The sequence below is a fragment of the Cloeon dipterum genome, chromosome 1 (genome assembly GCF_949628265.1).
Source record: "Cloeon dipterum chromosome 1, ieCloDipt1.1, whole genome shotgun sequence".
In the NCBI taxonomy this organism is placed as follows: domain Eukaryota; kingdom Metazoa; phylum Arthropoda; class Insecta; order Ephemeroptera; family Baetidae; genus Cloeon; species Cloeon dipterum.
This window is the reverse complement of record NC_088786.1, coordinates 31051602-31073823: the sequence shown is the minus strand read 5'-3', so window position 1 is coordinate 31073823 and position 22222 is coordinate 31051602. Positions and strand designations below refer to the sequence as shown.

Below are 22222 nucleotides of genomic sequence, written 5' to 3'. Positions count from 1 at the left end.
ATGTGACGTGGGGCCAAGCCAGCAGGCAGGCAGGCAGGCAGCGGCAGCAGCAGCGGCAGTTCCTTCCTCGCTAATCAATACACACTGGCTGGCTCTGGCTGTGGAGCCCGCCGCCGTCGCGCTCCGCTGCTTTGGCCTCGATCGCTCGCACCCGTCGTCGGCGCCGAGCCTCTCCTTCTGTCTTGGGACATCGGTCAGCCGGTGCTTCCTTCGACGTGCGTGTTTGACCTTTCTCAGGAACGGTCCCGCCGCGCGCTGGACACGGCCCATTCTGATTTGTTATACAGATAAAATGATTTTGCGACTCTCGTCGGCCGCGAAAATGTTTATTTTCCTTGTTTGATTGATGAATCGGAGCAGAAAGCACTCACAATTTGGACACCACGTTTTTCGCAGAAATAATCTTCTAAGAACGTTTATTTTCAAAACAAATCTCTTATATTGTGATAAAAAATTTAACTAATCACAAGCTCTAAAATTTGTTGTTCGCAGAAGTAAAAAAACGATATTAATTTCACGAAACTGCGTATCCTCCTTCCCTTTCTGTGGGTTCATTAAAAAATCTTGCAACTTGACTCCTCCTTTGTTTGGAGGGTGAGTAGACTCGTAATTTGATCCTGTGTGAGTCATATTGAATTACTCATCTGTAACCACTTGTTAACTTATCAAATGACGAGGAACACTCATAACATTCGTTTTGAAATGCGCGGGTTAACCATACCCACGTTTCTTTGGTTTCTCTTTCTAATCAAGTTTGAAAGATCACTCATGGTCTGTGTAAAAATCGTTAAAATAGCAATTAATTTGAGTTAACCAGATGAGATAGCTCCACCGTACCTTTATAAATTTAGAGAATGTGTGCTCTGAATTTGGGTCCAATCCAGCTGCTACAAGCAAAAGCTTTGGAAAAGAAATATTTATTAGAAGCACTATAAGCGTGCAACACCAAAACTGTTACACTCTATGATCAAGTTTGACACTACTGGTGCTTTTCTCAGTCATTCTTCTTGCTAGACATTTTTGAAAATCGTATTGTTCACAACATTCACAATCAACGTTGTTTGCTTCAATGTAAAAAAAAGATGATTTACACAGAAAAGATAGTAAGAGCAGTGACAGGCATATCAAGTGAAGGCATGTCTATTTCGAAAAAACAGTACTTTTGATTTATGTTTTGTAAATTTTTCAAAGTAATCTTTATTATGGATCTGCAGGGCTGTTTTGCCCCATAAATTGCCATATCCAGACCAAATATTATCAGTTTGTACATAATTGTTTAAAAGAGAGTTGGTTCAATATTTCTTGAAAAACAGTTCCTTTAAAAATTCCTTGAAAGCACTTTAGTTTTCGTTGAGATACAAATTCGGTGGAGGTTGTTCCACAGGCGGTAACTTTGAACTTGAAAACAGTTTTCGGGCACTTGAACACTTACAAATGGGGCCAGCAGTTTCATTTGATGCGATCTTGTCCTGCCAAAAAGGTTTACATCGTACATTTTGGTTACTAAATGGCACAGATATAATTTTAAACACAATTTTGATAACCCATAGATCATATCCGGGCTGAAATTAGATTATAAATTGTCTTAAACTTTAAAATCTTCAATTTCTTTACCTATCAGCAAATTAAAACTCTAAATACTTTGCAAAAAATTGCTTATTTATTCCATTAACCATGCTGGGAGTACCTGGGTACCCTCAAGAAAAGAGTAAATTTTGAACCGAAGACCTCGCCGTCAAGTCCAGTTCAGTGCCTTGTGGCTTACACAACTTAATAGTTTACGGCTCAACAAACTAAATGCAAATGGCGACGATACCGCCATCACAAAACCATTACTGGTACGATAATTAATAAATTAATGTAACCTCGGCGCGCATTTATTGTCATGTTTTGCAACTTTGAGCCCTTCTGCAAGCCGTGTGCCTCTGAGTGCCTCTGGCGCGCAAAGTTTTGGCCCGAGTGTGTATTTTGTGTCAAGCAAATTGGCAATTCATTCAAATGCACCATTTTTGGCCTACAGAGAGAACTTTGTTTGGCGTACAAGGGTTTCACCAATGGATTTAATCTGTCGTCCTGTTTGAGACCGAACAGCACATTCAGAAACTGGGGCTCGGCAATAAGGAAAATCACCTGTGCTTGTTGCACAAAAGCATATTATATATTATTACGTGATTGTAAATATGGAGGGTTGCTTCACTTGAGTGAGGGTAATTGTTTGACCACCTCGAAATATTACCGCACAATATAGTGAAGTACACAGACTTGATTTCAATTATTTTGGTTGGAACAATAGATCGAGGAAATAATATTTCAAAACAGAAGGCTCGCGCGTGGTATTTTTGGTAGAATTTCCATTTGGGGTTTCCATTTCCAATTGCTGTAAATGCTAATTTAAAAATTTAATGCGTGATTCTCTCATAACGTAAGGTGACTTTCACAAAATAGAATCCTCTAAATTTTGATTTTTGAAAATGAGCTTAGTCAGTTTCAATGATAAAATGGAATCGAAGCTAGCACAAATTGGCAGACAGACTTTTTTGCTTAAACGTAGCTGTTTCCTCGATCTCCAATTCCTTAGAATTATATAGACATTCAATAACTTAACCTCTGAAATTGACCCAGATTCGTTAGACGCCCTGCTGAGGTCAACTAAAATTGGAAGATAACCTTCCAAAGTAGAGTGTAAGGCGTAATTGAGGTTCAAAAGACAACGGTCGTCATGGTTTTTAATATTTTATTTTAAAAATTTAATCTGCAAATTAATATATTCCCCTTCTTAACTATGAACTATGATGAAAAAATCTAACTTTCTCAAGCTGTAAGAATTTTGGGAAATCTATTTTTTATCTTCTCTGTATAAATAAACCTTTTGTGACTTATTAAATATCCACTATTATTATCTTACAAATGTATTACCAGACGCATTTGATGTAAAAGCATAGTGTTAATTTTCAAACGCACAAGATTTTAACTTGTGCTTTAAATAGTGAGTAATGAGGTTGGGTATACATTTGAAATGTCGACCTGAGGCTTACCTGTGCACACACAGGCGCCCGCCGTGCGCTTTGTGTGTTGACCTCCTCATTTGCCATGTCAAGACTTTTGTTTTCTTTTTCTGCTCATTAAAACTACTGCCGCACTTTGCCCTTGGTGCGAAATTGCTCTCGAGAAATTAATTGGCTGCGGTGTTTGCATGCGTAGGCGTATTTAATCTGCTGGAATAGCTTTCTCGCAAAGACACCCTGGAGTATTAATTACTACTCATAGCACTCTTAAAAGTTTAATGAATCACCTCAAACGATGATTCATATAGAGTGAATAATTTTGCGACTCGATTTATTAAAAATATTGCAAGATAAGATATAAACTGTGATATTCTTGAATGAAATATTCTAGATATTTTGGAAAATTATCGAAATTCAATATCACACTAAATTACTAAAAATGCACATGATTTTTGTAAAAAATTGCAAATCACCAATAAAATAAAAGATTCTCATCTCATGAGAAATTTTTTATAGTTCAAAAAATTAAATTTTACGTACGTTATTGCGTTTAAGATTAAAAATAAAATCATTATCACATTTTTGCACGTATAATATGGTAATAAATTTGTGGACCGTATTGTAGAAATGATTTTACTTTTCTCCTTTTCCTCCATGAGGTGCATTGTTTTCGCGCAGGGTTAAGCACCCACAACGAAGATTAGCTCATCAGAGTCGGGGGCTACTCCATCGCACTTTTTATCAGCAATTATTTGTCACATATTTGTCTATTGACACACGCGCTCTATCAATGTGATTTTTGTCTTTGAAGTGTTTGTTTTCCTGAAAGCTATAGATATGCATTTCACACGCACGACAATCTAATCGTTAATCGTGCGAGTCCCGGAGCAGCAACACCGGGTTTTGCTCGAAACTAATGCGCGCGTGAGCTCTGTTCCCAGAGCCGAGACAGAAAAACACACTAACTCGCACGTACAGAGCATGGTCGGGATGAAAATGTTTGCGAAAACAAGAGAGCGAGAGAGAGTGAGGGGGCTCGAAATAGACTTGCAGCTCTTTGTTTTCTGCATGTGCGCCGGCATTGTCGTCAAAATAAAGCCTTCTGGATACAGTTTTCATTACGCCATTTGTTTTGCTGCTTAATGCTTTTGTTTGCGCACAGATTTGCCCATTAAAACGCGCGCCGCGTTTTCCCGACTGACTAAAAATACGTGCATCGCGCGCGTCCATGTCGTGCGCATGAATAGAGGGAGCAAAAGAGAATCAACTTGCAAATTAATTTGCACAATAAGCGCTACAGCTCGTGCGGCTCTATTTTAGGGTTTTATTATTTCAGTCGCGCGTCATTTCCGAAAAAAATCGGCGCGCCCGTGAGTGTCAATGTACGGTATAGCAGTCCGAAAATAGCACACAACCGGACACTATATACACGATCTTCATTATCAAAAGGTCAGCTAAAAACAGATACAAGTAAACCATGCGTCTCATTTTCCTTTATTCTAAAAAGAAATCAGAGCTTTTCTGTGATGTTCTATTATGGTGATCGGACGTATCAGACGGCATTTCTTCGATTGAGAAAAGATGATAGCCCAGTTATTAGCCGTCACCTGGGCAACGGAATGCGTGCACCTATAATAGCATCACAATCGAACTATTCTATTTTATAAATCATTATTAATTATAACTTCATGGTAAAACACTCATTGACTTGGTTTGCGACTTAAAAATCGTTTCAAAATTAATTTGCTAATGCAAACAAGAATGTCCGAGAGTTATATTTTAGGAATTTTAATGGTCGTATGATCATACATGAATTTTGTATGGAGTCAACAGAAAAGCAGGGATGGAATATCAATACGAGATGAGAGTTTAAAATAAAATCCAAATTTATTTTTGATATCAATATATTTTAAAAATAAATAACAAACAAATAGTTTATCGCATAACTTCAAATATTTTATTTTGCTTAATAGTTTATAAAGTTATCTTCCGTAGCCTATCTCTCATCAATGAAATCCTACATTATATTATGAAAGGCAAGCAGCAGAGGCGTGTGCGTTGCCTCTGTTAAGGTTGCACAATTAGCAGCCAGTCGCAAATTGCTCGGCTAACTGCAGGAGGTGTATATTTACGTTTAACTCGCGCAGTCAGGTCACGTGGGATTGCCTTTTTAAAAGATTGGGCCCGGAGCGAAGTGACATTTTTCGCCCGCAAACTGACTCATTATTGTGACATTGCTGTGGCCGCACCCAATAACAGAGGCTTGCATTCATTTGCATCTGAAAACTATTAAATCCTCGTCTCTGCTACGTTACACACTCCGGGGCGAGGGTGTGGTCGAACCCTGAAATTGCTAGTGCTGGTTGCATGCCAGCACCACACCCTGTACCGGGCCTCAGATCTGACAGCCAAGATTAGAGTGGATATATTCTGTGCCACGAGCGATTTGTTTAAAAATTCATTATGTATTGCTACGTAACCATAAATGAGAATAATAATTGCGTTCCTAAGTGTTTTTATCCTTAAATTATATACCATTTAGCAAGAATAAAGAAATAAAATATAATTTTAAGTTAAGGGGTATGAAGTATATATTATGAACCTTTGAAAGGTGATTCTTCCTAGTATAAAATTTGAGTTTATGGCACACACTAAATTCTAAATTATATAATCCTGAAATATTCCAATGGACGAAATTTTGGAAATTTTTCTCACTGGGTTAGTTTATTATTTATGAATTGCGAAGGAGAGGTATTGGTACGAAATACATTTCTTTTAATGAAAAAAAAAGGAAAATAACAATTAAATTTTGCATTTTACGTTTCATGCTTTTTTTGTGGTAAGTTAAAAAAACGACCATTGCACATGAAATGAAACTAAAAAAGCTCAGGGCGTCAAAGATTTGGCAGGCGATCTAACTAGCAGGTATTAACTCTCCCCCTTTGGTCATTTTAGTAGTTTTTTTATACAATTATTCTTCACGTTCAAAAAACACTGCGGCAAACTAGCATGCAATATTTTGTTAATTTTCCCCATTTTCTTTGCATACATTTGGACAACGAAGGCAAACCTAAAACAATGAGCCAAAACGTATGATGTATTATAAAATTTTAAATGCAGATATCAACAATAGACACGCATGTTTGGCGGGCTAATGTTTCAAAATTGCACCATGCTGGATTTTTTTGATAGCCAAACCAACTAAACAAATACGCAGTTGTGAGTAGTGACAGTGACGCTACTTAATTTCTTCAAAAAACAGAAATAATACAATTATTTTGCTCTATAAAAAATAATTTTTATTTTTCCAAGAACATATTTTCATTTTTTTTTTCGATTTGCCTAAAGCATCAAATCGGGAATTACTTATTTTTATTATTATGTTGGCAGCATTTGCAAGCAATCTCTGGTCTCTCAAAGTTACCTCCGTTGGCTAGTGGCTCAGCTCTCAGCTGTGTGACCTGCGTTACTGCGTGTTCAGCTTCAGCATCAGCAGCTGAGAAAGTAAATAATAAAATATTATTATTTGACCACGAGTGTCGACGACCGACGTCGACCGCATTAGCTTACTCACAATCTAAGCTGTAAGTACGGTGCGTAGGAACTATATTACATACCCTTCCAATTATGTACATAATACATTACATAGCAGAGCTATTTTCAGACGAGAAGAAAAGTTGTTACAATTTTTGTAAGAACTTTTTGTTGCTCGTAATTTTCAAATTGTACTATATATTGATATTGTGCATGATTTTCTTGATGTGTTTCATGTAGCCAAAATGGGTAAGGTTTCTCGAAGCAGGACAAAGTACCACACTCCAGGCAAAAATGCATCATCGGCGAAGAAGGAACCTGAGTCGCAAGCGTCGCAAGCCTCTCTGCCGCTCAAGATAAATAATGTGCCAGATAATCTGTTTGCCGGGCTGGATATACCATTGGAATATTTAGAACCAAACAAGATTTTACAAGACAACCTGAGGAAAGAGGAAAGAGACAATGAAGATGCAAGGAGTACTTTCTCATCGTTTTCTTCCTACTCTAAGAAAAGCTTCAAAAGCGATTCAATGCGTTCCTGCAAAAAGGACATGAGAGCTCGTAGGAGGGAAGCTTTTCTTGCTAGTAAATGATTTAAGTTATAATTTTGTACTCAAGTTCATAATTGTGTATTTTGCAGAGCTTAATACAGTACACGCGGCGGAAGTTGAACGAAAAAAGAGAGAAAAGAGACAAAAAACTGTGGTCACTGGAGATTTGCAGCCATTGCTTGACGCTCTTGATTCTACACAGAGGACGCCAAAGAGAGAAACTATTAGACCAGTCAAAGAACGCTCTGTTCCCAAGCTTAATTCTTGGACTCGCATCCAGTAAGTTTCACAATGACACGTGATTTTCATCTAGGTAGTAATTTTATTCTAATTTTGTTGCAGCAATGAACGCATGGAAAAATGCAAGAATGTTTTTATGGATTTTTTGTCACCAAAATAAAAAAAAAACAATAATATCAGAAAAGCTTTAGTGCATCCTTGGTGACCTTCAAATATGAATTTTTATTGAAAAGGCTAAAAGGCAAGGAGAGCTAGATGAGGCTCCAACAATTGGTTCTGTTGTATCCCTAAAGATTTAATATGAATACCCACAGTTACGTAATGTATGTAGTATAGATTAGGATACAACAATACTGTCACCCCCAAATGTAATTCTAAATGGAGGGTGTCAGGACCTATGGCCAATTTTCAGATCCTGATCTCTTACCTTACTAATTGTAAGTTATGACCGACTTTTTTAAGGAGCAGATGATACCCAACTCTATTTACAATTTAACATCACCCATCATTCCTTGGGACCTTTTAATGAGCCTTCAATGTTGAAGTGGGAGTGGGAAGCTAAGATTCGGAATTTTATAACCCAAAATACAAAACGTACATTCTAGAACATCAAGAGCAAGTTTTATTTATTTATTATTTATTCTAATTGAAGAGGTTTTAGCGCTAATATTTTTTAATTAAGTTTCTATTTAATTGTAGTAAAGAGCAATTAAATTACAATATTGGAATAAAATTGGCACCACGCACCACAATGTTTAGAAAATTCGCGGCTAGGATAATTTTTTGGTTCTAACAATAAAACCACTAACCATTGTAGAGGAAGGAGTACTCTGCACGCCATCTGTTTTACACTGTCCAAGTTTGAAACTGCAGGGGCCATGTTGGATTGGATTTCAACATTGTACATCAGTAGTTGTTCTGTTTTGGTCCGTCTCTGAAGTGGATTAGAGTGAGAATTTTCGTAATTTTCTCTCCGATCTAAGAAATATCGTTAGATTGTCTAGACTCTTCGAACGACATTATTGACCACAGGCGCTGAGAATCAATCTGATTTGCAGTCAACCGTAAAGGTTCGTTTTGGCATTAAAGTGAAAATAAAAAGTGTGACTTAACAACACCGTTCATAGCACGCAATTTGCGTTGCTCGCCCACATTTTTCAGTGTTGTCATTTTCTTCTCGCCCTAATAGTCCTCACTCAGCGACCATCGATGTCTGGATCAGCTGGTTATAACCTTTGAACAGCCGATTTTCTTTCCAGAACAGAGCTAGAAATTCTCGCAGGTAAATCCATTATGTAGATACGTCAGGTTGTCGAAAATCATTATTTATGTATGACTAATACGTTCATTCACGTTACTCGAATTCTTAAAGCTGTGGCTTTAATTTTATACTGATTCCATTTTGATTTAAGAATGGCTTCTCTTGACATTACGGTGAAGACTTTGGACTCTCAAAATCACAAGTTCAATATTAGTGAGGATGTAAGTGAAAGGAAGTTGTGAGCCACAGTCTCATTTTACCCAAATGAGTCGTGTGTACTTGGTATTCTGAATGAATTTAAATGTATTACTGCTTGCAGAAAACTGTCAAGGAGTTTAAAGAGGAAATTGAGAAGGTAATCAATATCCCCGCCAACGTCCAGAGACTCATTTACTGTGGGAGAGTTCTGGCAGATGAGAAACCACTTAAAGACTATGGTATTAGATCTATAAGAAAAAATTACTCCATCAGATCACACATATTTTCGCTGCAGATCTGGACAAAAAGGCGGTCCACCTGGTTCAGCGAGTACCATCGTCCCAGAGACCACCCCACCCGTCCGGGGCCAGCTCTTCTGCTAGGTCATCAGCCACTAACAGCCCTCGCCGCGTTCATGTCAGCACCGCTAGAGGATTTGATACAAGTAAAATGAATAATTCAGTTATGGTCAACAGTCGTTTCGTTTATGGGAAGAGAGTTGTTGTTTGTTCGTGTGATTAAATTTACTTCAGGAATTCTTCATGGAAGTTTAGCTGATAAGGAGAGAATTAAGCGACTGGAAGACATTAATTTTGATGAGTTATGCACTATAAACATCATAAAACTTGCTTTGTAAGAAATCGATTTACTCATCCTTTTCAAAAATATTTAAGGAAACAGTTAAGTACCCACCACATTTTAATTTAATGTTTGAAAAATATTTTGCTCATTAAACATTGGAAGTGGTTGCAATCTGCCAAAACTTATCGTTAAAGTTAAAACTTTACAGCTTTGGGAGGGTGCAGCGTAGCCAAAATTTAAAGTCCACCTACGTTCCTATTTTTTCTCATGTGCAATCATTGATTCTGCAGATACACTGGAGATGATACACTTAGCCGCTCACAACAGAATAAATCTTGTTAATCACATGCTCACCTGCGCTGAAAACTGCGTGGCTCGTTTGGAAGATCCAAACGCAACACCTCCGCCTCCTGCAGATCACATAAATTTCAGTGCACTTGCCCAGGAAGGAGATTCTCCCTTTTCGTAAGTACCAAACGCGGCTTCGCTTGTGCTTAAATCAAAGAATGATCAACTGCAGAGCTCCTGAGGTGGCAGGAACGTTGACAACTTCCATATCTATGGGTGATCAACTTGAGGGCGCTAACTCGAATTCGCTTGGAGGAGCTGTGACTGCTGCTGTCGCTGGAGCGCTGTCCGCAATTGTAACGGCAGTAAACACATCGATGGGAGGTAGCATCACTGTAGGAGCTCCAAACATCACCGTCACTTCCATGTCCTCTGACGTGCCGATGGACTCGCCTCCTCACCCTGGACCGACTCCTCTGGAAGACACATCAGGTACAGGTGGCATGCGATTATTATAATTAAGCATTTTATGTAAACATTTGAGCAGAACCAGCAGCTGCCTCCGCAACCTCGACTGCAAGTGCTGCATCATCTTCAGAAACGCGTTCAAACCCAGAAAGGCCAGCCAGCGCAACTTCCTCTACGCCTAGTGCGGCTCAGCAACGACCAAGGTGCGAATTTATTTATGAATGAAATAGTTTATAGTTTCATTTGAGGATCATTCTAAACCAAAATGACACAATTGAACTGGAAAAATAACAAATTGCTTTTAATTCATTACAAGACTAATTAATTTATATTTTTTTAATGCGTACATAACAAAGAAGACTTTTCAAAAACCTTTGGATTTTTCCGAGTAAAATTAGAAAACAGACTAATAATTTAATTTACCTCCAAGCTTGTCCATATTTTGAATTTTTGGTATTATCTTGCCAACTTTAACTCATAATATTATCAAAATAAAAAAATTATCAAGTTGCAGCAAACCATGAGTTACAGAATTGATAATAAATTTAACCAAATGGACTGTTATCATTTCATGATTACAGTAGTTACATAGTTCATGTATTATTTTAGGAGAGGATCTCCAATTAGCGTGATGGCTGATGCCATTGACCGTATCAACAGAATCCAAGACAGACTCCGTCCATTTTCGGATCAGCTTACTCGCACCATGCGTGATGACCCTGTTTTCGTAGGAGAGGTAATCGTCAACTGATTGAGCCCCCTGCAAACTAGCTTTCACAAACCCACCTCTTTTGCAGAACAACAATGTGGAGGAGGTGCAGCGGCAGTTCTCGCTGATGTCGGAGACAATGCACTTCATTAGCCACGCGTACCACCACCTCTCAGACCTGAGTCTTGGCTTGGCCAGACCGCCGCCACGCACCCTGGGCGTCCGCTCACTGGTGCTGCAGCCGGCCTTTGTGCAGGGTGTCGGCTTTCCCCTGCAGGCGCAATTTAATTATGTATCCGGCCGCCTCTCTCCACCTGGCTCGTCCCCCTCGACGGCCGCCAGTCCCACTCCCCCGGCCACCGCCAGCCCCACTCGTCCCGCCAGTGGTAGTCCTGCTCCAGCTTCAACTTCCTCAACACCAGCTCAGGAGTCGATTGCCCGACAGCTCATGCCAGAGCTGATTATGGGTCCAGCAGCCTTCGAGTCTCGCAGGAGCTCGTTCACGCTGCCGTCAGGAAGCAACGTGGAGGTGGTCATGGAGATGAGTCCCGGAAGCCTGGCCTACGTACCCGGCTCCATGGGTGGAATGCACGCTCACACTCACCACGTGCAGGAGGCGTCGCCCGACCTGATGCGAGCCTTCATCATGCACGCTGTGAACCAGCAGCTGGGAGGAGCTGTCGCGAACGCACCTGCCAGCACCTCCAACACTCCGACCGCTGGTGTGCCTGCTGGTGCTGCTCCCTCATCGGGGGGAAACTCTGGCCAGAACAGCCAGGCGAGAGGCACCACCACCACAAACCCCACTACGTCAACGCAGACCAGATCCACACCCAGACCACATGTGCATTTGGCTCCAGTGAACGTTCCTGGTAACTAAAATTGTTTATTGTTAGTTTATTGCTCAATGTTTCTTGCCCGAGGAAAAAGTTTTCCTTTGGATCTCAGTGCTAGAGGCCTGCTTAGTCAGATTTTGATACACGTTTTATGAAGAAACAATGCAATTGACGAGTCCACCCACTTCTTGCTGGTTTGAACCTTTCCAGCTTGCGTGAATTAATTTAACTAGACAAATGTCTAGCGTTTCAATAATAGACCCTGGTGCTGGTCCCTTTCTGGACTGGGCTTCCACCAATCAGGCTTGTGCGCCCATGTTGTTGGGACGCGGAGTTTTCGCAAGTTGTTTGCTATCAGGGGGTCGCTCATCTTGAATGAGGTAAACTGATAAATAAATGATTGCGTGCAAAATTTATTAATTTAAGAGGGATACCCTGGTACAATAGTTTTTATCAATTCATGTATGTATTCAACCGTTACTTTTTTACCATTAATAGGAGCAAGAAGGAGTAAATTTAAACATAAAGCATTATAAAAAGTCTCAATTAAAAGATGCACGATTTTATTGTTGATTATAAAAAGTGTTGACAAAATATTGCTTCAAAAGTATCCGTTTGTCAATTTAATTTTTTGCAGTGAGCAACATGTTTGATCCCTACTTGGTGTGCAGCTCTCATCACACCCATATCAGACGCAGACAAGTAGAACCAACACAAGTAAACTTTCATTGCCATCACCTTGTATAAGCTAAAACATAAACTGTTGCAGACCACGACTGCAAGTAGCACGGCTACTCAGAGCGGACCTGCGAATCAGACTAGACAGCCTGCTGCAGCTGCCGTCACCACCGCCGCCGCCGCCGCCACCCTCGCTGCTGCCCCTCAGCAGCCAAGTCAGTTAAATGTTCAAATTTATGGTATATTTGTTAGCAGGTTACTTGGTCCTCATGTCAAACAGTCATGTTATCCTTCAGTAATATTTAAACTAGTCATACGGATTTTGTATGTCGGGAAATTTCCACGATTTTCAACACCTCATCCAAGCTAAATATAAACTAATGTCATTCTACTTTCAGGACCTCCAGCTGTCCCAAACATTTCTGCTGGTCAGGTAGATGACATGTTGCGCCGCAGCTTCATGGAAATTCTTCCTGTAAGGATTTGATTGAGTTCCACTTAAATAAAGTCTAAATTCCAATGCCCTTTAGCCCGATAGTTTTGCAAACTGGAGAATGCCAACCATCAACTGGCCAACATCTCCAGGACAAGAGGAGTCTGTGTTCTCGGCCATAATAAACTCAGTTGTAAGTGCAACAGCTTAAGCTGTCGCATTTCATTTACCTTGATCAATTTCAGACCCAAAACCTCACACTGGAAGATATCTTGCAGTTGAGCTTGCAACAAGGCACTCCCTTGAGTCGCATTCGCGCGCCTATCAGGGATATTGTCAATAGGCAACTCATGCGAGGCGAATCTGCCACTCCAGAAAATCTGAACCGAGCTGTCGATAGAATCATGCACGAGATACCGGTTGTTAATATGCTGCAGGTGAGCGCTTTGAGAAGTTTTCAATCATTCTGAATTTACTAAATGTTTTTGTAATTTATTATTTAATACAACCTTTCATGAATAGGGTTCCAATCAGCTGCGTCCTGGAATCAACTTGCAAGAATCGTTCCGCCGATTTTACCGTGATCAGCTCACTGCCTTTCTGGAACTCATCAATAGCGAAAGTATGCATTATTATTTGTGCTTTACCCCTGAAATCTCATAATTTGAATCTCTTAGGTATAACTCCAAACCAGTTTGGCCCACGACTTTTAGGATTTAGCGGTCAGTTCCTTCGTTATCTCACTTCATTGGTTCTGCTTTGCTGTCGGGATGGCCGCAGAGGACTGGAGGACTTTGTTCACTCCACTGTGGTATGTTACAAAAATTTGGCTCCCAAAATATTTATTTTACTAGTCACGAAAGTTTGGCCAATTCATGCAAGTTTTTCTTGTTAACTTGCTGTAGTGCATATTGTTGATAGATTTCAATGAAGGCTGAAGCACACAAGGATGTCGTGATTTTCAGTTGAAATAAAATGCAGCCTCTTCGGTGTTTAGGGTTCAATATATTGTTCTATATATCTCCAGAATCTCCTGAGCTGTAACTAGTAGCCAAAACTAGTAGAGCATAATATTTCTATATACATTTGGAGAAACAAACATCTTGCTATACACCAAGGAATCGGCATTCAACTGAAAAAGTTCGCCTAATGTCTAAACCCCAGCATGCATTCAAGAAATTTGTTCACCAACACATTTAATTATTTTCCAGAGCCGATTGATCCCCAGCAATGCTACACCCGTACCGATATCAGTGCAGCACGGGCGCAACTCTATGTCTACATACTTCCTATCCATGCAAATTGACACGGCGGCCGTAGAGAGGTACGTGCAGCGCCTACCGACTGCCCCAGACTCAACTGCTTCGATTCCGGCTGAGAGTCAGACAGCAACTCCACGCACTGCCGCCAGCGAAGAGGCGATGGAGTGCGATGAGGAGTTTGTCCTGGCTGCCGAGGAACTGCCCACACAGCAGGCGGCACCTCCCATCAAAGAGGAAGAGGAGGGAGCCACTGTGCTGCCTCCCCTGGAGACTGAAGCCAATGCCACTTGCAATGTGGTTGTTGGAGCAGAAGAATGGCACACAGGACTGGAAACGGTAAGCTATTTCTTTACATCTGTTGGTAGCTTTTCCAGGGCTGTGCATACGAGACTGTTTTTAGGTTAAAATTAATTGATTTTAGACAGTTTTTCAGTTAAATGCTAACTTGTGATGCATGGCTCTATTATTCAAATCTTTTGCTATTCAGTTAGGACCAGCTTCTGAAACCACTTGAATTTCTGGGAAAGCTGATTACTAAGCTTGAAAGTCTACTATAATCGTCTCCCTGTTTTTCTTCAGGATTGGGTGCCTGTTATAAGCCGCGACATTCAACGCCAGCGCCGTCAGACTGAGCAGCCGCCATTCAGCGATTCATACCTCTCTGGCATGTCAAGCAAGCGGCGCAAGCTGGTGAGCAACGGCAAGCCCCAAGGTGGCGTGAACCAGGTGATTGCCAAGGCAGTGGCAAACGCGGCTACCACGATCGGGATACCGAATACTGAACAACTGGCCAAGGCGGCTGGCTCGGACAGCGGCGTGCAGGCCGCCTACAAGGAGGAGGTGAAGAAGTGTGTGCAGCAGCAGCTCTCCCTGAACCCAGACTTCACAGCCGAGCGTTACCCCAACGCTAACAAGTATTTCAAGCCGACAAAGCAGTAAACCTGCCTCTTCCTCACTTCGATTTTTTTTTTCAACAACAGCTGTCCAGTCAGTTTAATTGTTTTGTACACTACACTGCTCTTTGCGTATACATAACTTAAGCTAGGGTTGAATGCACACACATGCAGATTATATCATATTAAACACGCGATTCAGTTCCATTCTTTTTAATCTCTGCGCAAGTTTTGTTGACTAATTTCGTTGGGAGGTTGTATCGATGAAAAGGGTTTCAATCAAGTTTGTAATTTCATTTTATCCGAGTTTTTGGTCAGTCGGATTTTTTTATTTTTTCCGACAGCGTGACAATTTGAGCACAGTTCATTTAAGAGGGTGCTGATCGAAATGATGTCGGAGCACAATACAATAGCGATCTATTTATACCGCTAAACCAGAAAGCAGATTTACACGAGGTAGTGTGCTTCGCCAAAGTTTGTGTTGGTTTCCGATGTCGTGTTGGCATATCAAAGTAAACTGCCTGTACGTTGGTCAATGGGGTGTCCTGATGGTCATTGGAGAACACGGCCGAAATTTAATCAATTTTCATTGGACTTCTACGTTAATGTGTAACTTGATTGATGTGCATCTAATCTGTAAAATACATTCGTATTCATAATAAATAATCACTAGATAAGACAAATCGATTAGAAAGTCGGTTTCATTTCCTGCCGGATGACCTTAATTAATTTTTTCTCTTTTTTCGTCTGGTTTAGTTTTAACGGCGCCAGGAAGTCGTGCAGAGCTGTATGGCGCCATTAATTTAGACAGGAAAACAAACTGATGTGTCACAGATAACCCTATGTGTCAATATCAATATTTTGGTCCAAAAACATTCCTGGCGCCAACCATCTTTCCAAAACGCACCCGTGTCTATAGAGAGAAAAAAACTCACATACCAACCCACTCATCTGAAGGCTACCGTGGCCTCTACACCGTAGGCTTTGCTAGAAACGCTAAAATCATTTTGTTCAGTGAACCAATTCAACCGCATTATATATTTCATCTTCATGTCAATAGGTTTCGACCGTGGTACTAAAAACCAGAGTGTTCAGACAAATTCAATGCTAGTTATGCAAGATCCGCGCGGAAATTCATGTAGTTTGTTTGCTCAATTTATTTAAATTTTCTATGCCTAACCATTCTAGCAAATATATAGCCTTAAGCTCGCATTGTTGACGCATATTATTCTTTGCGTGCACTTGCAATTTGAGACCCAAGCGATTTTTTGGGGGTCGAGTGCTGGCTGATTTGCGCCTACATTTTGACTCACTTGCATTGCAATGACGAGTTCATTTGGGTTTGGGAGGATTGCGAAAGCAGCCCGACTAGACTAGAGCTACTTCTTCTTGGTTTGCGCCTTTCCAGCATGCGTGGATTAATTTCATGGGACGGAATGACTATAGCGTTTAAAAAACCCTGTTGCGAGGGCAAGAATAGAGCCTTCCTCCAATGAGACCCAGTTATTCGTTCGCGGAGTTTTCGCGAGTTATTCTCTCTCAGGGGGTCACCCATCTAGACTTGAAAGAGTTGAACCACAAAAATTTAAGAAAGAATTTGCGAACAGAAACTACCAAAATTCTGCAAAAGCGATAAATTTTCAAAGCTATATATCTCTTCGCACTAAGCCGCAAGTAAAGCAAAATATGAATTAATTTTCAACATTAGGCCTCTGAGATATTCCAGAACAGATGAACTTTAATTTAACTTTGCGTCAAATCCTGGTTCCGACGCCACTTGTTACGAGGGAGACTATAGAGGAACCAAATTTGTGCAAGTCGAACTGAGCCGCAGGGACGAGTGTTTCGCAGCCTCTCTACGACACCTTTCCCAGTGCGGCGAGCGCAGCGAAACTTAGCAGACTTTCGCTCTTTCGTGTCTGCTCGTCATTCGAGGGCGGAGTCAGTCGAGTGATCCGGGGTCGGACACAGGCCTCGAGGAGCATCGCGCTTCATTCGTTATCATGGCAGGCTTCTTGTACACCCTGCTCGGGATAACGGTGGGCACCACCCTGAACTGCGTGCAGCGCGAGCAGATCTCGCCATGCACCTGCACCTACACCCTGAACAGCGGCGGTTCGCAGGAGCAGACCGCCGCCTCCATCGCGTCCACGGCCCAGAAAATCGACATCGCTTGCGAGAAGATGACTTCGTTCAACCAAGTGGTGGATGCGCTCAGGGGAAACTTCAACAACTACACCAGGCTCAACCTTCGTATTTCACACTCGTCGCTTGATGACCTAGCGCACGTCAACGGCACCTACTTCAAGGACCTTGGAATCTCAATCCGCACTCTCAACATGAGCTTGAACAATATCAGGTCAATGCGTGATTTTTCAATTTTTTTGAGTTCTCAATCGTTTTTTTTTACTTTTGTCTCAATCACTTACGAAGTAAAGGCTGTTGTTTTTCTCAGTTGGCAATGACTTCAATCTTGATCTTTATTAGTTTTGATTGCTCAAGACTTATTTATGAGAGATCAAATTTAGGCCAGGTTCTCGTTTATGTTTCTGATGTCAAGTTCCATTTCGCGTAATACAAAGAAATTCAACTGTCTCCTATCCAGTTTGCAGAGAATAGTTCATTCTTTGATTTCTTTTAAGCGCCAAAAACCGCTTCTTTTTGCAATATATTATATATCTTGGATAAAACTTTGACCTTTGTTATTAAAACATCACAGTTTCTCGAGATCGACTCACACGCGTTCTGAGAAGTGTTAAAAAGCGACTTAGTCTTTCCAAAAACAAAAGAGCCATTCGCATCATCTGCCATTTCAAAGAAAAACTGTTGACATATAAGATTTCCGCTATTGTCTTGCATTAGTACGAGCCGTGATCGCAGCGTCTGAATTGTCAATTGAAAATTTTATCTGGAATGTCACCCTAGATTGGCTCCAATATCGCAGAGGTCACTGCGCCAATTGGTGACCTCCCCGACTTGTCAGGTACGTGACCTCTGACCCGCAGGCTCAATAGTTGCAATTGGCCAATCTCATATGCCAGACTCGCTCAATAAATTCACAGCCTGCGCGAGTTTTGATTCATGAAATTCAATCAATGACGTGCGAGATCTCAAAAAATCAGGCGTTCGCGTTCTGCGGTCACTCGAATCCTTACTTTTCACTGTGATTTTTTTTAAATCAGATGCAACGCACATGCAAAATTCAATATTATGGAAATAAGGGCACTTTCTTGATCTAATGGATGGAAATGGGTCAGGAGTTTCCTCCAAAGAAGGACGAATCTGAAGTTAAAAAGCATAAATATGGAATTTTACAAATGTTGTTGGAAATATTAGAGCCTGTTCACCCCAGCAATAATTTAAATCGAAGTAAAAATGAGCTGCTTTTGGGAACAAGCGATTAAACAAAATCGAACTATTTAAATAAAAGATGGCATCTTTCATCGGTATATTTTGTATTTTGACTGAATGATCTGCTATCATTTTAATTGCAACTGGTGTGGTGTTCGGCACACATGCACCAAGGGCGGTATTCTATTTATACTCAGCACAGTATATTCCACATTCATCTGCTTTTAAGCGTGCGTGGCTCCAGCAGCGCAGCGATAACCTCTGGCTTTTCGGTGCGCGGCTATGCAGACATACTCCTCCGTAGGCTCCGCTTGCTCACGGCTACGATGCAATTTCTTGCGTGTAGCCGACCGCCAGCAAACATTGTTATTTTTGCTCTCCACACGGCGCCTCATCTCCCAAATCGATGTCAGGGACAATTGGTTTATAGTTGCTAATCCGCGGCACATTTCAATAATATATACATTTTCAGGATTAAAACGTAGAAGCTTAGTCCTTCTTTCCGACTTATATAAAAGCGACTAAAAATTAAATTTGAAAATTCAAACCTCTGCAGGCGCCGATAAATTATGAAGTCAATCATAATATCATTAACGAAAACGCATATTTTATTTTGGTAGCTACATGAATTCGAATTTTAATTCATAAGATATAAAAATGAAAAAAAATGTGCAAGTAAAGATATTTTGATATTTTTAGGAATTGAAATTTTGGCGCACCAATTTGACGGTGAGCGTAAATATTCAAAGTAAAAATATTTTCAATGCATCTACAGTGGGTTCCATCCTGATGCCTTCGAGTACATGGACAGCGTGGCTTACCTGAACTTAGCCAACAACCTGCTGACTACAGTTCCAACCGACTCCTTGCTTCATATGCCTCGGCTCAAGACGCTTTCTCTAGGAGGAAACAAGATCCAGGAACTCAGAGAAACCGATTTCAAGGCTTGATTTTGTCTAATTATCGAGTATTATATTTTTATTTCAATTTTGTGTGTACAATTTGCAGGGGGTGAATGATCTATACTCTGTGGTTGTAAGCGACAACGAGATATACAGGGTCGACCAAAATGCGTTCCCCGCTAATTTGCGTCGGCTTGCGATTGCAAGAAATAACTTAACGACCTTCAACGATTCTTTGAAGTAAGTCCGAAGTAAGATTTTTAAGCTTAGCAGAAAAATTACACTGTTTGAATTCTTAGGAATTTGCACAAATTAGAGTGGGTGTTTGCATCATACAACGACATCAGTGATCTGGAAGGGGAGCTCCCTGTGCCAAGCAGGCTGTGGAATTTAAATCTAACTCACAACTTGCTGACCACCATACCAGATGATTTTTACCATCAGTCATCCCTGGAGCATCTTGAACTCCACCATAATAAAATTTATAATCTTGGCGGAAACCTCAAGAAGTTCAGAAAGATAGATTATCTAGACCTCAGCCACAATAAACTTACTTCAGTAATATAGAAAAGCTATGTAAAATCGATAAAAAATTAACCAAAACTTCAAACAGCTTGACGATGACGATTTCCTCGAGTGCGAAAAACTAGAGCAACTTTTCTTAGACAACAACATGATTATTGATATAAAAAACGCTTTGCTTCCACTGAAGAGAATAATCAGGATCCACCTGCAATACAACAGTCTGACCAAATTTAGCCTGTCGCAAGTGAAAGGGTTAAGTACACTCAGAGAGCTCGACTTGAAGAACAACCGCATTGAGAGACTCATTAGCAGCAGCGAGGTATTAACAAATTAACAAAAAGCTATTTAAACAGGTGTGTTTCACTTGTATGCCTATTAGGAGAACTACACGTTGGGCCATCTGAAAGAACTCAACCTGGCACACAACGAGATATTGACCCTGGACGGTTTTCTCCATGGCCTAACTAACCTGAGCAAACTCAACCTGAGCCACAACCAACTATGCCACCTGTCACTTAGCGAGCTGGTCGGCTTGGACAAGCTAGCACTGCTGGACATAAGCCACAACCAGATTTCCACGTTGAGCGCCACATCTTTGGTAAAAATTAAAATGCTTGAACCAAGCCGTCGGCACGCATTATTGAGCGCATGCTTTTCGTGCACTTGATATATATGGGAATCTGAACGATATATGTTTGAGCAGATCTTGTGCGGGTTGATTTGTTCGACTCCCTTGCCTTGCAATTATTTGGAAAGATTACGAAAGCAGTCCGACTTTAGCTAATACTTGCCGGTTTGGACCTCACCAGCATGCGTGAATTAATTTCGCGGAACGGATGTTTAGAGTTTCAATAAATATACCCTGCCTGGTGCGAGGGCAGGAACACTAACGAGCTGTTCCAATTCCGGGTTGGGCTTCCTGCAATGAGGCCCGTTCGTTATGAGGGACGCGGAGCTTTTGCGAGTTGTTTGCTATCAGGAGGCACCCATCTCGAAAAAAGACATATATAATATATCGTCAGCCGCGAGATTTAAGGCGGCAGCTGGCGGGACCGGCTTTGCCGATTTTTTTTGCCTGGTGGCGGCTGGCCATTTTCACCGACGGCTGACAATATTTTAAACGTAAAGTTTGATAGTGCAACCGGAAACCCCTTTTTTCTTCGGCAATTTTTAATTTTTGACCATTTTCCCCTGCGGTTGGCGTGGCTGGCGCAGCTTAGCCAGATTCACGGCAGCTGCCCACGTGACTCAAAATTTGCGGGTTGGCAGAGACCTCTAATAAAATCTGAAATCTGATATAATATGCTTGAAAGGTTAAAATTAAACTTTTAAAATATTAAATTAGATCACACTGCCTCTTGTGGGAACCCTTCTGGCCGGCCACAATCAACTGACCATCTTAGACAAGGAACTGCATAGCTTCCCTAACATCTGCTACGCAGACTTCAGCCACAACAAAATCGTGAAGCTGGGTGGTGAGCTTGCGTCGAGGAGCACTTGCCGCGGCAAGGACAACGTCGTTGTTTCGATCGTTCGCATTTTCTTGAAAGGTGCGTTACAGTTACCTGATGTTTAAAAAAGTTTAATTTAACTAATTGTTGTATTTCTCTTCAGGAAATGAGTTGCAGTGCTCCAAAGAACTTGCAAATGCCAAAGAGAGCAACAAAGGTTTCCAGGCGGAATTGATCGGGTTGCCTGAGTGCGAAATGTTCGAGAATTCCCCTTCGTCCAGCTCACCAATGTCTCCACCAACGGCCAGCATCACCGAAATCTTGGAGGTGAAGAAGCTGGACGAGGTTTCTGCAGACAGGACCAGAAAAATGGAGGACGAGCCAGTCTACCAGTCGGACGACCCCGGACAGGAGCCCGTGATGCAAATATTGATATCGAGCTCTCCTCCAACAGCGTAAAGGTGGGATTGTGGGTCGTGGTGTGGCTTCCGCAATAAGATAGAGTGGATGGGCAGTTTGTTAAGCGCCAATGCATCTCTGTTTCAGCGATCAAAATCAAATCATGCGTTGGCACTTCCTACTGTGGAATGAATGGTAAATACTTCAAAAACTGCCGAGTATTTTAAATCTTTTTTTTTCAACTTTCCCATATATTATTGTTTCGAGTTAAAAACACAGTTGATTTGCCACAAACAAAAACAATTGGCTTTAGGTGGAGGCTTAAATTATTTTTAAACAAAATTGTGAATATATGGATTTGACTGCTAGTTGTAATTTAGTTCTACGATGAATTTTATTTTGTATTAAAATCACATAAAAGCGATCTGGTATGAAATGATTACCTCTTTCAAGTTTAGATGTAAGTATAAATCCTTATTTTATAATCTTAGAATAATCACCAATAGGCAAAATAGCAGACGCGCTTAGTTGCAAAGTACATGTCGTGCATTTTAATTTAAAAATGATGATAAAAACAATTTTCACGAAAATCATGCTGAAGGCTAAATAAATCATTGTATTTAGAGAATAAATAAAAACTTTTAAAATAAAGGTTT

General features: G+C 40.8%; 2 protein-coding genes and 1 long non-coding RNA gene across 11 annotated transcripts; all 3 read left to right on the top strand.

The window, feature by feature from the left end:
- Positions 1-78: 78 nt before the first annotated feature.
- Positions 79-7543, top strand: LOC135934277 (uncharacterized). 5 transcript variants are annotated; one of them, XR_010574097.1, is made up of 5 exons: positions 201-215; positions 6396-6589; positions 6780-7124; positions 7180-7369; positions 7433-7543. It is a non-coding gene; the product is annotated as an uncharacterized LOC135934277 (long non-coding RNA). The 5 variants fall into 5 exon arrangements; XR_010574101.1 differs by lacking the exon at positions 6396-6589 and having other exon boundaries at positions 79-215; XR_010574102.1 differs by lacking the exon at positions 6396-6589 and having other exon boundaries at positions 82-201.
- Positions 7544-8139: 596 nt separating this feature from the next.
- On the top strand, positions 8140-15621 carry LOC135942199 (large proline-rich protein BAG6). 5 transcript variants are annotated; one of them, XM_065488227.1, is made up of 20 exons: positions 8140-8279; positions 8335-8400; positions 8520-8612; positions 8743-8812; positions 8911-9028; positions 9085-9234; positions 9662-9836; positions 9892-10151; positions 10207-10330; positions 10737-10863; positions 10925-11708; positions 12310-12389; positions 12442-12565; positions 12749-12825; positions 12881-12976; positions 13029-13220; positions 13306-13405; positions 13461-13594; positions 13995-14381; positions 14625-15621. In XM_065488227.1, the coding sequence occupies exons 4-20, from the start codon at positions 8744-8746 to the stop codon at positions 14982-14984; spliced, it is 3357 nt and encodes a 1118-aa protein (XP_065344299.1). In that variant the 5' UTR covers positions 8140-8279; positions 8335-8400; positions 8520-8612; position 8743; the 3' UTR covers positions 14985-15621. The 5 variants fall into 5 exon arrangements, with proteins under 5 accessions (XP_065344299.1, XP_065344291.1, XP_065344306.1 ...); XM_065488219.1 differs by having other exon boundaries at positions 8458-8612; XM_065488234.1 differs by having other exon boundaries at positions 8182-8279; positions 8326-8400.
- A 1251-nt stretch (positions 15622-16872) lies between these two features.
- Positions 16873-22217, top strand: LOC135934703 (insulin-like growth factor-binding protein complex acid labile subunit). Its single transcript, XM_065476636.1, has 8 exons — positions 16873-17297; positions 19065-19233; positions 19298-19431; positions 19491-19749; positions 19805-20035; positions 20096-20314; positions 21062-21266; positions 21331-22217. Exons 1-8 carry the CDS (start codon positions 16942-16944, stop codon positions 21624-21626), a joined length of 1869 nt encoding a protein of 622 aa, XP_065332708.1. The 5' UTR covers positions 16873-16941; the 3' UTR covers positions 21627-22217.
- The last annotated feature ends 5 nt before the right edge of the window (positions 22218-22222 follow it).

Coding starts and splice junctions, on each gene's coding strand:
- LOC135942199 (XM_065488227.1), top strand. CDS start 8,744: ATGGCTTCTCTTGACATTACGGTGAAGACTTTGGACTCTCAAAATCAC. Junction 12,390..12,441: donor GACAAGTAGAACCAACACAA/GTAAACTTTCAT, acceptor AAACTGTTGCAG/ACCACGACTGCAAGTAGCAC. Junction 13,221..13,305: donor CGGTTGTTAATATGCTGCAG/GTGAGCGCTTTG, acceptor TTTCATGAATAG/GGTTCCAATCAGCTGCGTCC.
- LOC135934703 (XM_065476636.1), top strand. CDS start 16,942: ATGGCAGGCTTCTTGTACACCCTGCTCGGGATAACGGTGGGCACCACC. Junction 17,298..19,064: donor ATGAGCTTGAACAATATCAG/GTCAATGCGTGA, acceptor ATGCATCTACAG/TGGGTTCCATCCTGATGCCT. Junction 21,267..21,330: donor CGTTCGCATTTTCTTGAAAG/GTGCGTTACAGT, acceptor ATTTCTCTTCAG/GAAATGAGTTGCAGTGCTCC.